The sequence below is a fragment of the Hakea prostrata genome, chromosome 7, assembly GCF_041222555.1.
Source record: "Hakea prostrata isolate BN-2017 chromosome 7, UWA_Hpros_2, whole genome shotgun sequence".
Lineage (NCBI taxonomy): Eukaryota > Viridiplantae > Streptophyta > Magnoliopsida > Proteales > Proteaceae > Hakea > Hakea prostrata.
The window spans coordinates 73,606,094-73,620,598 of NC_142606.1; the positions used below are offsets into that span (position 1 = coordinate 73,606,094).

At 38.0% G+C, this 14,505-nt stretch overlaps 1 protein-coding gene across 3 annotated transcripts in view; it reads left to right on the forward strand.

The window, feature by feature from the left end:
- LOC149012048 (vacuolar cation/proton exchanger 3-like) overlaps positions 1-14,505 on the forward strand; it is a 122,900-nt gene that overhangs the window by 13,799 nt on the left and 94,596 nt on the right. For all 3 annotated transcript variants that reach the window (XM_089160921.1, XM_089160922.1, XM_089160920.1), the window contains exons 2-4: positions 1,469-1,726; positions 2,043-2,110; positions 2,204-2,232. In XM_089160921.1, the coding sequence (XP_089017047.1) occupies positions 1,469-1,726; positions 2,043-2,110; positions 2,204-2,232 (355 nt within the window). The remainder of the gene's footprint in view (positions 1-1,468; positions 1,727-2,042; positions 2,111-2,203; positions 2,233-14,505) is intronic.

Consider the following 14,505-nt stretch of genomic DNA (forward strand, 5'->3'; position numbering starts at 1 on the left):
AAAATAATATCCTTCGGCTTCAATGACAGTGATGGACAGGAAGGACCTCAACAGAAACATCAATGCAGGTCCTTGTAAAGGACAGTCCATTTTCTTGGTGCGTTCAGAATTTGAGGATACACAAGAACTAATTTGATGATGTTGATGTAGTTAGAGTTCCAATAAGGAAGGGAAGACCAGGAAGGGTCAGCACCACAAGGGAATGGAGCTGAAGTCAACCTTGTGGATTTTGAGATTGGGATCTCACTGGTGGAGAAATATCAGTTTGTTGCCTACAACCTAGGGATTACCATCGAAGGCGTGGGTCTACCTTCGTCACAGTGGAATTTGAAGATGTAAATCCTATTGATAAACACATTCTTGTTAAGCTTAAGGGGAATTTCTACAAGACAATAGTAAGACTGGATGTGACTTGTCGGGTGGGGTGGAGTGTTGGGTAGTTAAAATTGTAATATATGTAAGATGAGGGTTGCAGAGGCGAGGATGTTGAGTCGCATGTGCAGCAAGACTAGGAGAGATGGAATAAGCCAATGATTTTTTAGAGCCAATTTGGGAGTTGCACCAACCCAGGACAAACTTCTGAGAAATTGAGGTGGTATGTTCATGTCCAATGGAGACCTATGGATGCTTTAGTAAGGAAGAGTGACTAGATTTAGTTTGACAGAGTTAAAAGAGCTAGAGAGGTGGGCCAAGACTGAGTGCTGGAGAACTAAAAAAGGATGTGGCGATCCTCGTGGTGTTAAGAGTTTTGGGATGTTCTGGGGGTGCTGCTTTAATTAATGCTTTGTCTACTGGGTTTACTTATTATTATTCTTTTTAAACTTCTTTTTACCCTTTTTTGGCTTCTTCTCTTAATTACTATCTCAGCCTCTTTTAGATCCATGTAGCAATCCCATTTATTAGTTGGTATAAGGTTATGGTTGTTTGTTGTATTGTTGGAGTCATCCACATCTCTTTAGGTCAAATAACAGTTCATTACTATTTCAACTCAATTACTGCAGCTGATGCATGTTACTCATGCAATTGTGGTGTCTTTCACCTCAATTTTAAATATTGATTTAGAGAGTTCTGTAGTTATATTATTCCTAGAAACAACTTGTCTGTGCAATGAATTGCAACCTGCACTTTCAAATTCAACCCCCTTGAGGTCACAACAGTAGGATCACATAATATAACAAATTAGGTAACAGAAAAATAGGTATAATGCACTTGTTGCTTTGACTGAACAACTATTCACGTCAGTGAATTTTTCACTCTCGTTTTGGTTTTTACTGGCACCTCTCCTTTCCCCTCCTTTTTTGCGTGCATGATATGGTGCCAATCTTTCTGGAACCAAACTGTGCATATCTTGAACACAACTTTTTGACAGTTCCAGAGCTTTGTAGTGTAATTTTGATTTGTCTTCTAGCTTTAGTGCTCTTTTTTCTGCAATGGTGCTTTGGCTGATGGATGAAATGTTGTCCTGCAGATGGGATCCATAGAGGAGAAGACAGGCCTTGAACTTGAAGAGGAGATCCCATTGTGTTCATCACAATCCTCGAGAAAGATGCATGTCTTTGAAACATCTCATGCTTTAGCAGATGTTTCTCATACTTGGAACCCTAAGTTTTTGCATTATAAAGCTACATTCAAGAGTATTAATGCCGTCTTGATCAAGGCCAAGATTAATGTGTTGTTACCTTTTGGTCCCCTTGCAATTTTGCTTCACCATCTTACTGGAAAGCATGTGAGCTACGGTCATCCTTTCTGTTTTTTCCTGCTCAAATTCAGAATAGGAAGACTTGAAGAAAGAAAACAGAAGTGGGAAACTACGTTCATAGATATCCACAGAGGGGTTTTCTTTTGGGGGTTGGGAGGGTTTATATTCTTTCATAGCTCCTCTTTATTTCAGGGGAAATTCAGAATAATGACCTAAGGCAATTTTCATGATTGTGTTTGAAGTGTATAGGTTTCCAATCTCATTTCGATCAAAATTTTACTTAGTTCTCACTGCTGGTCCAGTCCTTTAATAGTTAGTTTTTATTTTTATTTTTTTATCCCAGGTATGGGTCTTCCTCTTCACCTTAGTTGGCATCACACCTTTAGCAGAGCGTTTGGGTTATGTAACAGAGTACGTGTTAACCTTTGAGACTAAAACTCTGTTTATAGTTTTCTTGTTAGTCTCTGAACTTTTTTGCAAACATTTAATGTTCATATCTTGCAGGCACCTTGCATCCTACACAGGACCTACAGGTAAAATTATTATTGACTTCACCATCCCTTAGTTATTTGCCGTTGGTTTCATTCTTGTTCCGACCTCAGTGTCTGTTACTCCATCTGATGCAGAACTCTGGCTTGAGTAGAGTCCTAATTCAGCCATTTAGCAAATTGGATTGCAGTTCAGAGTGGTCAGAGTGGAATTAATATATGTTCTTTACTGAGAATTTGGAATTTAAGCAAAGAATCAAATACGAGGTGAAGACTGCTAGGAATTTAAATTAGAAACTGCTGTGGGCTTTTAAAACATGAAAATCAGAATTTAAATCATGACTGACATAGTAAATCAAAGAAAAGGCAAAATTATTCAAAACAGGGTCACAATTAAGAGCAAAATGAGAAATTTGGTACAATCAGAAAGTGCTGCTTTGTGAGCCCTTAACATAGGTTGATTGAACTGGATATTCAGACTAACAACTTCAGAAAAATTCGAACTTCTCTGACATCTATAGTGGTGTGAATCTGCAACAGGTAATGAGATCCTGCACCAAATTAGGTTCTTTTTACTATTAATAAGCCTAAGGCTGGGTCATATAGGTATTGATCCTTCGTTCCATGGTTTTCAAATCTGATTGGCCAACTTAATGGACTTTAAACATGGATACATGAGTTGAGTACAAAAACTCCTGTCATTAGTTTTATTCTAGTTGTTTTTATGTTTTCAACTGGACCAAGATTCAACTATCTTAATTTCTGTTCCAATTTAAGTTATGGGTAGATAGGTCTTATATTTACTTGGCTAGGATCTAGTCTCCTATTTAAGTTCAAGTGTCCAAGTTCTATTTCAGGTAGTAGTCCTCGTTCAGTCCTAAGTTTCAATCCTTGTTTTAGTTGGGTTTTAAGGCCTATTTCAAGGACTTCACTTAGCCGGCCCCTTTGACAAGGCTTCTTGTTGTTCAAGGACTTCCTTATAATGCTATATATACACAATCCCATTGATTGGGGGAGGGGGAGACAGATTGATTAATTGCTTCAATCTCTGTTGCTTTCTTGTGTTTTTCTGCTGATCTGAATGCTGGTTAGGATCAACTTTGGTAAAGGTGCCTCCAAGGTGTTAGTTTATTAGGCTTCTTTGCCAAATGAAACTAGATCCTGCTGTGGCTAAGGAGACAGCCTTCAAGAATCCTTCCAGCCCCTCAACAAGGCCCCTATTGAAGTAATCTTGAGGGCTACATTCCTCCAAGTTTCAGCCCATTTTGACGACCCAAACCTAGATCCGTCAAATCGTGATCTGAAATCCTAACGGATTGTTTGGTGGAAGAAACTAGGAGGGGGTAAAAGGGAGTGGAGTAACTGTATTATTTCCCATAAAATTCCAAAAGGTGTGTTTATTTTGTTAAGTGGAGTGGGAGAATGAGGAAACCAGCTTCCTTAAATTAATGAGCTTGTCTGCTGAGGTAACAATGATTTTTTTTTCACCTCATGCTTAAAAAACTAACCATCTAAAATGGTTGGACTTTGTGGAAAAGGAAATGCAAGTTTTACTTTTTGACTATGAACCCCACAACTTCACTTTTCCCGTATTTTCTGTTCCTTCCCTTTTTTGTCCCCACATTGAATCACCCCATTTCACATGGGTACCTCACATTTTACCTCTCACTCCATCTGTCCTACTAAACTAAATGTCAAGAATTTTCATGATTTGAGATTTTCTCAGCCAAATCAAAGCCCAACTTAGTGAGCATTACCTATATGTAAATCCCCCACTTGACCCAGGTTCTTTCCAATTCTGAAACCTCTAGGCCTTCTAAACTCATCTAAGATATTACCTTATTTTCGTCCCATGTCAAGGGACTTCCTGTTAGCTAGTAAACCTAAACCATTCCCTTTGAGACTTGACCTAAACTGCTCCATCTAAAACCATTTGAATCCATTGAGTTTCTATCTCCATCACTAGCAACAGGTAAGAGGCCATTTGGGAGTGCACCAAAAGTAGCACCATACAGCTTAACTGAATTTACCATAACTGGCCTTCATTCAATTGAGGCTACATTAATAGGACTACTGGAGGAGTGAATCCAGGATTCTCATCACAGCTGTTAGAAAATATTTTGAGAAACTTAGTGGTAGATGTATAGTGTGAGATGTGATGACACAGATAATAGAGACAGAATGTGAATTGGTTTAGGGACAAGCAAGGGTGTGTGGCTTGTGCTGGTTGAGTTCTACTAGGAGTTCAACTCTATTAGAGTTTTTATTCATGTAAATTTCTATTTCTTGTTATCCAAGTAAGGGTATTTATGTAATAGTGTACTTCCCACTTAATTATAAATAGAGGGCTTGAGATCACATTGATCAATAAGCCATTATACCACAATCGGTTTTTTTAACATGGCATCAGAGCCTCGAGACGATTAGGAAAAACAAAATCAGACGGAAAGAAGAAGAGAAGAGAGAGAAGAAGAGATCCACCACCGCCGTTGCTTGTCGCTGCTTGCCGCATCGCAAACCTTACCGCTGCTAAACTTGTCGCTGCTGCATTGCAAAACTTACCGCTGGTTGTCGCTGATGCATCGCAAACCTCACCGCTGTTAAACTTGTTGCTGCTGGCAGTATTTTCATTACCGCCTCGAGCCGATTCGGGAAGAACAGTAACAAGAAAAAAGAGGAAAGCAGAAGAGAAGAAGCTGCTCCTGCCTTGCTGCACTGCCGCTGCTCCTGCCTTGCTGCATTACCGCTACTCCTGCCTTGCTGCAGTGTTGCTGCTCTTCCTCCTATTTCCGCCGCTGCTCCTGCCTTGAACCGAACCAGTTGAAGGGTGACGACTAAAGAACTGCAGCCAATTTTTTTCAACATGGCAATCACCGATGGTACTACTGCTCCCACTGGCACCGCACATTATCCCACTCTTCATCCTCTTTCAGTAAGATTTGATGGAACAAATTATTTGATCTGGTTTCGATTTGCTTACTTGACTATTGCTGGAAGAGGACTTGTTGTACACATTACGGGCACCACTATCGAACCTACAACCACAAGTGTTTCACAGGATAAATGGATCTCGAATGACTCTTTTATTATGTCATTCATTTTAAATTCCATGAGTCCAAATATTGCCCGTGGATAAATATTACTTGATACTGCAGCCCAAATCTGGAAGGCTACTATTGAAACATATGGACAGTTGGGGAATGATGCACAGGTTTATGAGCTATGAAAGAAGCTTCATAAGACTACCCAAAAAGAACTGACTATGGCCCAATATTATGCAAAGTTACGATCTCTTTGGCAGGAGTTGGATCATTATGGGGATTATCACCCCACTAATCCAGATAATGTGACTACTTATAGGAAACACATTGATAAGATTCGGGTATATGACTTCTTGGCAGGTTTGAATGTGGAGTATGATCAGATCAAAGTGCAAGTATTAAGTCATTCTCCCTTTCCTACACTCGAACAGTCTTATGCCCTTGTTCAGTGTGAGGAAAGTCGTCGATTAGCCATGCTTTATGCTCCTACTGTGGAGAAATCAGCTTTACGGTCTATTAGCACTAAATTTGATTCGATAAAGGAGATTGTCAAGTGTGAGTACTGTCACAAACCATATCATACCAAGGCAAATTGTTGGAAGCTCTATGGGAAGCTTGTTGATTTTGAGCACAAAAGAGCACAAAGAAGGGGAAAACTGAAAGCTAATCTTTTTGAGACAGTTTCCACAACACCCTCTGCAGACATTGGTTTTTCACAGGAGGAGTTAGCTACTCTGCGACGTATTCTGCAGTCTTCTACTGTCTGTACAGCCTCTACTACTGCTTCCTCCACTACCCATACCAATTCCTATCTTGTTACTTCAGGTAAAACTTTTATAGGCTATCATGTTTCTTCAGTTTTGCTCCCTAGATCATTGATACATGAGCCACAGATCATATAACAGGTTCCTCCTCTAATTCACATTATGCTCCAACTTCCAGAAAAAATCAAGTTTGAATTGCTGATGGCTCCTATTCTTCCATTGCTGGAAAAGGGACCATTCAACTTTCTCCAACACTTTCTCTGTCTAAAGTTTTACATGTTCCCTCTTTCTCTACTAACTTGCTCTCTATCAGTAGTCTTACACATGCCTTGAATTATAAAGTGACTTTTTTCCCATCTTATTGTGTCTTTCAGGATCTGGGAACGGGGAAGGAGATTGGACGTGGTAAACTAGACAATGGACTTTATTTATTAGAGCCAATTGGAGGATTTACTTCTACTTTAACTACATCCCCTAATTAGGTCCATTCGGTAATATCAAAGCTTTCAGAAGTGGCACCGTAGGCTAGGTCACCCCCCTTTAGGAACTCTTAAGAAAGTATTTCCCGATTTAGTTTCTTCTTGTAAAACGGATGAATTTTTTTGTGAGGCCTGCATTTTTGCAAAGTAGACTCGTTATACTTATTTACCTTCTCTTCATAATAGAAAATCTATTCCTTTTGGACTTATTCATACTGATGTGTGGGGCCCTTACCGACGTGTGTCTATTATTGGCCGTAGATACTTTGTTACTTTTATTGATTGTCACTCTCGTTCTACATGGATTTATCTTTTAAAACAAAAAACTGAGGTTTTTCGATGTTTTCGTGATTTTCATAATATGATTAAGACTCAGTTCAATACCATTGTGAAGATCCTTCGCAGTGGCAATGGCATAGAGTAAATTGATGGTGAATTTCAGTGATATTTTTCTGACTCTAGCATAATACACCCGACCAGTTGTGTTGATATTGCTGCCCAAAATGGGGTTGCCGAAAGGAAGAATCTGCATTTTTTTAAAGATAGCCCATTCACTTATGATTGCTACGAATGTCCCTGACCAATACTGGAGTGATGCTATATTCATTGCCTCTTACCTTATGAATAGGATGCCCAGTAGGATACTTGATTTTAGATGTCCTAATGAGCTTCTCTAGGGAACCTCTTATTTTCTTATTACCCCAAAGGTTTTTAGATGTGTTTGTTATGCTAGAATCATAGCCCATCAAAGTAAGCTGGCTCCCCGTGGCTTACACTGCATTTTTCTAGGGTATTCTGTTACTCAGAAAGGGTACAAATGCTATGGTAGAGGAAATGCAGGCAATGAAGAAAAATGATACTTGGGTGCTGGTTACACTTCCTTCAGGAAAAAAACCAGTGGGTTGCAAATGGGTGTTTGTGGTTAAACAAAATATGGATGGATCAGTCAACAAGTTGAATGCTAGACAAGTTGCAAAGGGGTTTACCCAAACCTATGGGATTGATTATCAAGAAACTTTTGCCCCTGTTGCGAAACTGAACACTGTCAGAACTTTGTTGTCTGTAGCCGTGAACAAAGACTAGAACTTGCACTAATTAGATGTAAAGAATGCCTTCTTACATGGGGAGTTAGAGGAAGAAGTCTATATGGAAATCCCACATGGTTTCTCCGATGACAATACTTCAAGGAAAGTTTGTCGGTTGAAGAGGTCAATTTATGGGTTAAAACAGTCTCTTAGATGCTTGGTTTGGACGCCTCTGAAGGCAATGACTTCTATTGGGTACAAGCAAAGCAATGCTGATCATACACTATTTATCAAGAAGTTAGGTACTAATATCACACTTCTCATTGTTTATGTAGACGATATTGTCATCATAGGGAATGATGGAGAAGAAATTCAAAGGTTGAAGAACTTTCTTGGCAGAGAGTTTGAGATTATAGATCTAGGGAAGTTATAATACTTCTTAGGGATTGAGGTGGCTCGATCAAAGAAGGGCATATTCCTATCCCAAAGAAAGTATGTCCTAGACTTATTATCAAAAGTGGAAATGTTGGGGTGTAAAGTAGTTGATACCCTTATTGAAGCTGGAGCTAAACTTAAAGAAAAAGAAGGAGAACCAGTGGACAAAGGAAGATACCAAAGGTTAGTTGGGAAGCTTATTTTCTTGTCCCACACCAGGCCAGACATCGCTTATGCGGTGGGGACAGTGAGTCAATTCATGCATGATCCATATTTATCTTATATGAAGGCTGTTACCAGAATACTACAATATTTGAAGGGAACTTCTAGAAAAGGAATACTTTTGTCACCCACTGATAATCTAAGAGTAGTAGTATACACTGATGCTAATTGGGCGGGATCTTCATACGGAAGTCAATTTCAAGTTCACTGTACCTTTGTTGGAGGTAATCTAGTTACTTGGAGAAGTAAGAAACAAAATGTGGTAGCTTTATCTAGTACTGAAGCTGAATATAAAGCTATGATTCATGGAGTTTGTGAGCTACTGTGGTTGAAAGGCTTGCTACAAGATATTGGAGTCCAAGTTCCAAACCCTATGATGTTATATTGTGACAACAAGGCTGCTATTAGTATTGCTAATAATCCTGTACAACATGATCGAACTAAGCACATTGAAATTGACAGGTTTTTTGTCAAAGGAAAGCTAGAACAAGGGCTTATCTACATGCCTTTTGTGAGGTCTAGAGACCAAGTGGCAGATGTTTTCACTAAGGGTTTGAAAGAAGGAGATTTCTTTCCTATTGTAGGCAAGTTGGGCATGACTAATATTTATGCCTCAACTTGAGGGGGAGTGTTGGTTGAGTTCTACTTGGAGTCCAACTCTATTAGAGTTTTTATTCATGTAAATTTCTATTTCTTGTTACCCAAGTAAGGATATTTATGTAATAGTGTACTTTCCACTTAATTATAAATAGAGGGTTGAGATCACATTGATCAATAAGCCATTCTACCACAATCGGTTTTTCAACAGCTTGGTAAGGAAGCCTATCCCTGTCTTTGAAGAGATAAATTAGGTTATTTAATCTTCTATTTTTCGTTCATACTGATTCCTATTAAATAGGATGATAAATTAGTTACATAGTGTTCAAATTAGAAATATGAGGCAAAAGGGGCAAAAAGTGTTGTAAATAGATTTCAAGGTTAGCACTAGAGAGGGCTTGTTGCTTTATTTTAACTGGTTTTTCCTTGTATTTCCTGCAGGACTCATGTGATTGATATTATATATACTGGTGCTTGGTTTTGAGGTTTTCACATTTCACAAATGTTGAAAATTATAGCAGCTGTTAGAATTTCTGCACCTGTAATCAGCGTATGGACTGAAAGGAAATTTAGAAAGAAGAAGAATAGAAGATGAATAGAAGAAGATTGAAGGAGGAGGAGAAGGAGAGAAGAAGGAGAGAGCTTCCATATGTGTTGGCTCTCCCTTGGTTTTTTATTTATAATGTAAAATCAAATCTCAGTTAGGAAAACTTACCTAAACTGAGTTACGGCAAAAAGGAAATTACATATTGCATGGAATCTCCCAAAATCTACTAAAAACGAAACTATCCTAGGGGGAAATTAATTGACATAGATTCTGTCCAGAAATAGAAAGTATGAAAATTAGTAACAATCTGCAAAATAGAAACTAAGTAGAAATGGAAACTTTGATTCTCCAAAACTTGTGCACTAAGGTTGCTAATCCAAAATAGAAACTTGTTCAACTTGTGTACCAAGGTTGCTGTAATTCTCAACACTGCCCCTCTAGCTAGAGTTTTCCCTTCTAGACTTTGTTTGATATACATTTTCTACTTTGTGTGAGAAGAAGGGGGGGGGTTGGATCGGTTTCATCTTAACAACAATTTTCAGATGAATTTTGTGTTTGAAAGGTATAGATGATCTTTGATGTTGGGGGAACTCCACAAACTAGGGGGCTTACAAGGCTGGTTACTGGACCTTTAGGCTAGGTAACTATTCATGGTAGGTAATAAGAAGAAAGAAACTTCAACCGAAACAAGAATTTTGACCTTGCAAAATGCTGAAATTTCAATGTTTCGGTCGGGTCGAAACTCGAGACTTTTTTTTTTCTTCTGGAAATTGGAACTTCAATTTTGGGCCTCATATGGGCTCAAAATGATTTGGATTCTTGCATATTTCCTATTTCAAGTATAATAAACACTATAGAACTACTAGTTTACAAAAAAAAAACCATTGAAAATGTAACATCCAAGTATATACTACGCATAAGAAGAAGTGAGAATGTTACCAATTACAAGTCTACTCTATTCCATGTCCCCCTCTTCCGTTTGCACCCCATACAAATGACAATACAAGTCCCATGATGTTTGTCCCATATAGTTGTGGACGTAGTCGGCAATTGCAGCTTTATATGTGGTCTCATCCATATGCCTAAGATTTCATGATGGTGGGAAGTTCTGAATCTCCGGATAAGGAACTGGCTCAACTACATATGGAAAAGCTGGTGGTGGCTGTGGTATAGAGTGGAAGATCTGCTCAACAAATGAATGAACAACCTAGTTGTCAACATAAGGTCCATACTGACAATAAGGTTCTAGTGGATGACTCTCATATGTGAAAGTGGGAGGGACACCATAAGCTTCATAACCATAAGGCTCCACTATCTTGAAAAGCTATTAGTCGTCATTCCTTATCTTGAAAAGCTCCACAATATGCTCCATAAATTACATACATGCTTCTAAAGTTCTAATAATAACCTCCTATTTTTAAATTTAAAACATAAATTAATTAGTTTATTTAATATTTAAATATATATTATTTTATAGTATTAATATTAATTAGTTTTTTTGTTAATATTTAAATATATAGTAAAAATAGATAATTGTTTCAACACCATCACAGCAATATGGTGTCTCAACTCTCACATACAATAATTTGAAGCTCATACAAGATACAACTATACATTTACATTTTTAGCAATATACATAATTTACAAAATAATTTTTATTAATAGAAAATAAAAAAGAGTAGGAAGAAAAAAATAATAATTTTGAGACCACAAATTCATAGATCAACAGTTTAAAGTAAACATACTTAGATTTGGAAGCAATCCAAAAAGATTTAAGGCACAAACAAAACAAAAATAAAAAAATGAGGAAGTTGGTTGCTCACCTTGCAAGATTTGAGAAAATCCACAAATGGAGGAGCAAATCTAGTGTTTGAATGAAATGGAGTTGTAGAAATTAGGTGAAAAGAGGGATGAAAGCAAGAGAAATAAAGAAAAGTTCAAAATATGGTCAAAATCTCAGAGGCGATATCACTCGAAAAAGTGTCAAAATGATGATAGGTCGATATTAGTCGAAAAGAGTCATTTTTATAACTAGGCTAGTGTCATTTCAAGTCGATACGATATTGACCGAAATATTGTGTCGTATCGATCAATTTTTTTGTCGATACAACATAATATAATACATTTCGTATTCCTACTACTGTATTTCGTTTCGATCTATGATTTTGCAGACATTCCGATCAAAATTTTGGTCAAATTTTCTTCCATGGGTAATAAAAAAATAAAAATTGCAGCAGTCCTAATCTGATTAAACATGCAAATTAAACATGTTGAGAAAACACTATGTTGGTAGAATGGCTTATTGTGATCAGTGTGATTTCAAGCCCTCTATTTATAATTAAGTGGAAAGTACACTATTACTTAAATACCCTTACTTGGGTAACGAGAAATAGAAATTTACATGAATAAAAACTTTAATAGAGTTGGACTCCTAGTAGAACTCAACCAACACTCCCCCTCAAGTTGAGGCATATATATTAGTCATGCCCAACTTGCCTACAATAGGAAAGAAATCTCCTTCTTTCAAACCCTTAGTGAAAACATCTGCCACTTGGTCTCTAGACCTCACAAAAGGCATGCAGATAAGCCCTTGTTCTAGCTTTCCTTTGACAAAAAACCTGTCAATTTCAATGTGCTTAGTTCAATCATGTTGTACAGGATTATTAGCAATACTAATAGCAGCCTTGTTGTCACAATATAACATCATAGGGTTTGGAACTTGGACTCCAATATCTTGTAGCAAGCCTTTCAACCACAGTAGCTCACAAACTCCACGAATCATAGCTTTATATTCAGCTTTAGTACTAGATAAAGCTACCACATTTTGTTTCTTACTTCTCCAAGTAACTGGATTACCTCCAACAAAGGTACAGTAACCTGAAATTGACTTTCAGTATGGAGATCCCGCCCAGTCAGCATCAGTGTATGCTGCTACTCTTAGATTATCAGTGGGTGACAAAAGTATTTCTTTTCCAAAAGTTCCCTTCAAATATTGTAGTATTTTGGTAACAACCTTCATATGAGATAAATATGGATCATGCATGAATTGGCTCACTATCCCCACGGCATAAGCGATGTCTGGCTTGGTGTGGGACAAGAAAATAAGCTTCCCAACTAGCCTTTGGTATCTTCCTTTGTCCACTGGTTCTCCCTCTTTTTCTTTAAGTTTAGCTCCAGCTTCAATAAGGGTATCAACTACTTTACACCCCAACATTCCCTCTTTTGATAATAAGTCTAGGACATACTTTCTTTGGGATAGGAATATGCCCTTCTTTGATCGATCCACCTCAATCCCTAAAAAGTAATGTAACTTCCCTAGATCTATAATTTCAAACTCTCTACCAAGAAAGTTCTTCAACCTTTGAATTTCTTCACCATCATTCCCTGTGATGACAATATTGTCTACATAAACGATGAGAAGTATGATGTTAGTACCTAACTTCTTGACAAATAGTGTATGATCAGCATTGCTTTGCTTGTACCCAATAAAAGTCATTGCCTTCAGGAGGCGTCCAAACCTGCATCTAGGAGACTGTGTTAACCCATAAATTGACCTCTTCAACCGACAAACTTTCCTTGCAGTATTGTCATCGGAGAAACCATATGGGATTTCCATATAGACTTCTTCCTCTAACTCCCCATGTAAGAAGGCATTCTTTACGTCTAGTTGGTGCAAGTTCTAGTCTTTGTTCACGGCTACAGACGACAAAACTCTGATAGTGTTCAGTTTCGCAACAGGGGCAAAAGTTTCTTGATAATCAATCCCATAGGTTTGGGTAAACCCCTTTGCAACTAGTCTAGTCTTCAATTAGTTGACTGATCCATCCATATTTTGTTTAACCAAAAACACCCATTTGCAGCCCATTGATTTTTTTCCTAGAGGAAATGTAACCAGCACCCAAGTATCATTTTTCTTCATTGCTTACATTTCCTCTACCATAGCTGCCTTCCATCTCTTATTAGCATAGGCTTCCTGCCTACTTTTTGGAACATATATAGATGATAGAGAGGATATAAAAGCACGGTAAGAGTCAGACAATGAGTCATAAGAGAATATTTAGCTATGGGATGCTGAGTACAAGATCTGACTCCTTTTCTAACATCAATCGGAAGATCAAAAGAAGATATCTCAAGGGAAACAGCAGAATCTGATTCTGGAGCAGGAGACTGAAGTGGTAATGTGTCACCTTTCTCCACCTGCTTTAGCCGGTTGTAATTCTTCCTCTGATAAGTCTGCACCTCCTTATTTTGGTCAATCTTATTTTGAAAGACCTCAATAGTGTGCCTTATAGGAGTGGTCTCCCCCTGACCAGATTCTTCACATGGTTCAGAAAATGGAGGAGGGGAATTAGAGTCCTCGTATATACTGGCTGAAATCTCCTCCTGGTCAAGAAACAATTCTTGAACTCCTGAGTTGTGTTGTGGTGGTGTGATAGAAAGGTCTAGAGTTGGAAATAGCACATTTCCTCTAGGACTCTCCCCCTGGAGAGGTATATAGTAAGGGCAAGATTCATTAAAAATGACATCCATAGAGGCAATGGTTTTCCTGGAAAGAGGATGATAGCATTTGTACCCTTTTTGTGTAGTAGAATATCCTAGAAAAATGCAGTGTAGGCCTCGGTGAGCCAGCTTACTTTGATGGACTGTGATTCTGGCATAACAAACACATCCAAAAACCTTTTGGGGAATAAGAAAAGAAGAGGTTCCCTGTAGAAGCTCATTTGGACATTTAAAACCAAGTATCCTACTGGGTATCCTATTCATAAGGTAAGATGCAGTGAGTATAACATTACCCCAGTATTGGTCAGGGACATTCATAGCAATCATAAGTGAATGGGCTATCTCTAAAAGATTCCGATTATTCCTTTTAGCAACCCCATTTTGAGCAGCGGTATCAACACAACTGGTCTGGTGTATTATGACAGAGTCAGAGAGATATCTCTGAAATTCACCATCAATATACGCCGTGCCATTGTCACTGCGAAGCATCTTCACAGTGGCATTGAACTAAGTTTTAATCATATTATGAAAATCACGAAAACATCAGAAAACTTCATTTTTTGTTTTAAAAGATAATCCATGTAGAACGAGAGTGACAATCAATAAAAGTTACAAAGTATCTACGGCCAGTAATAGACACACGTCGGCAAGGACCCCACACATCAGTATGAATGTGCATAAAAGGAATAGTTTTTCTATTATGAAGAG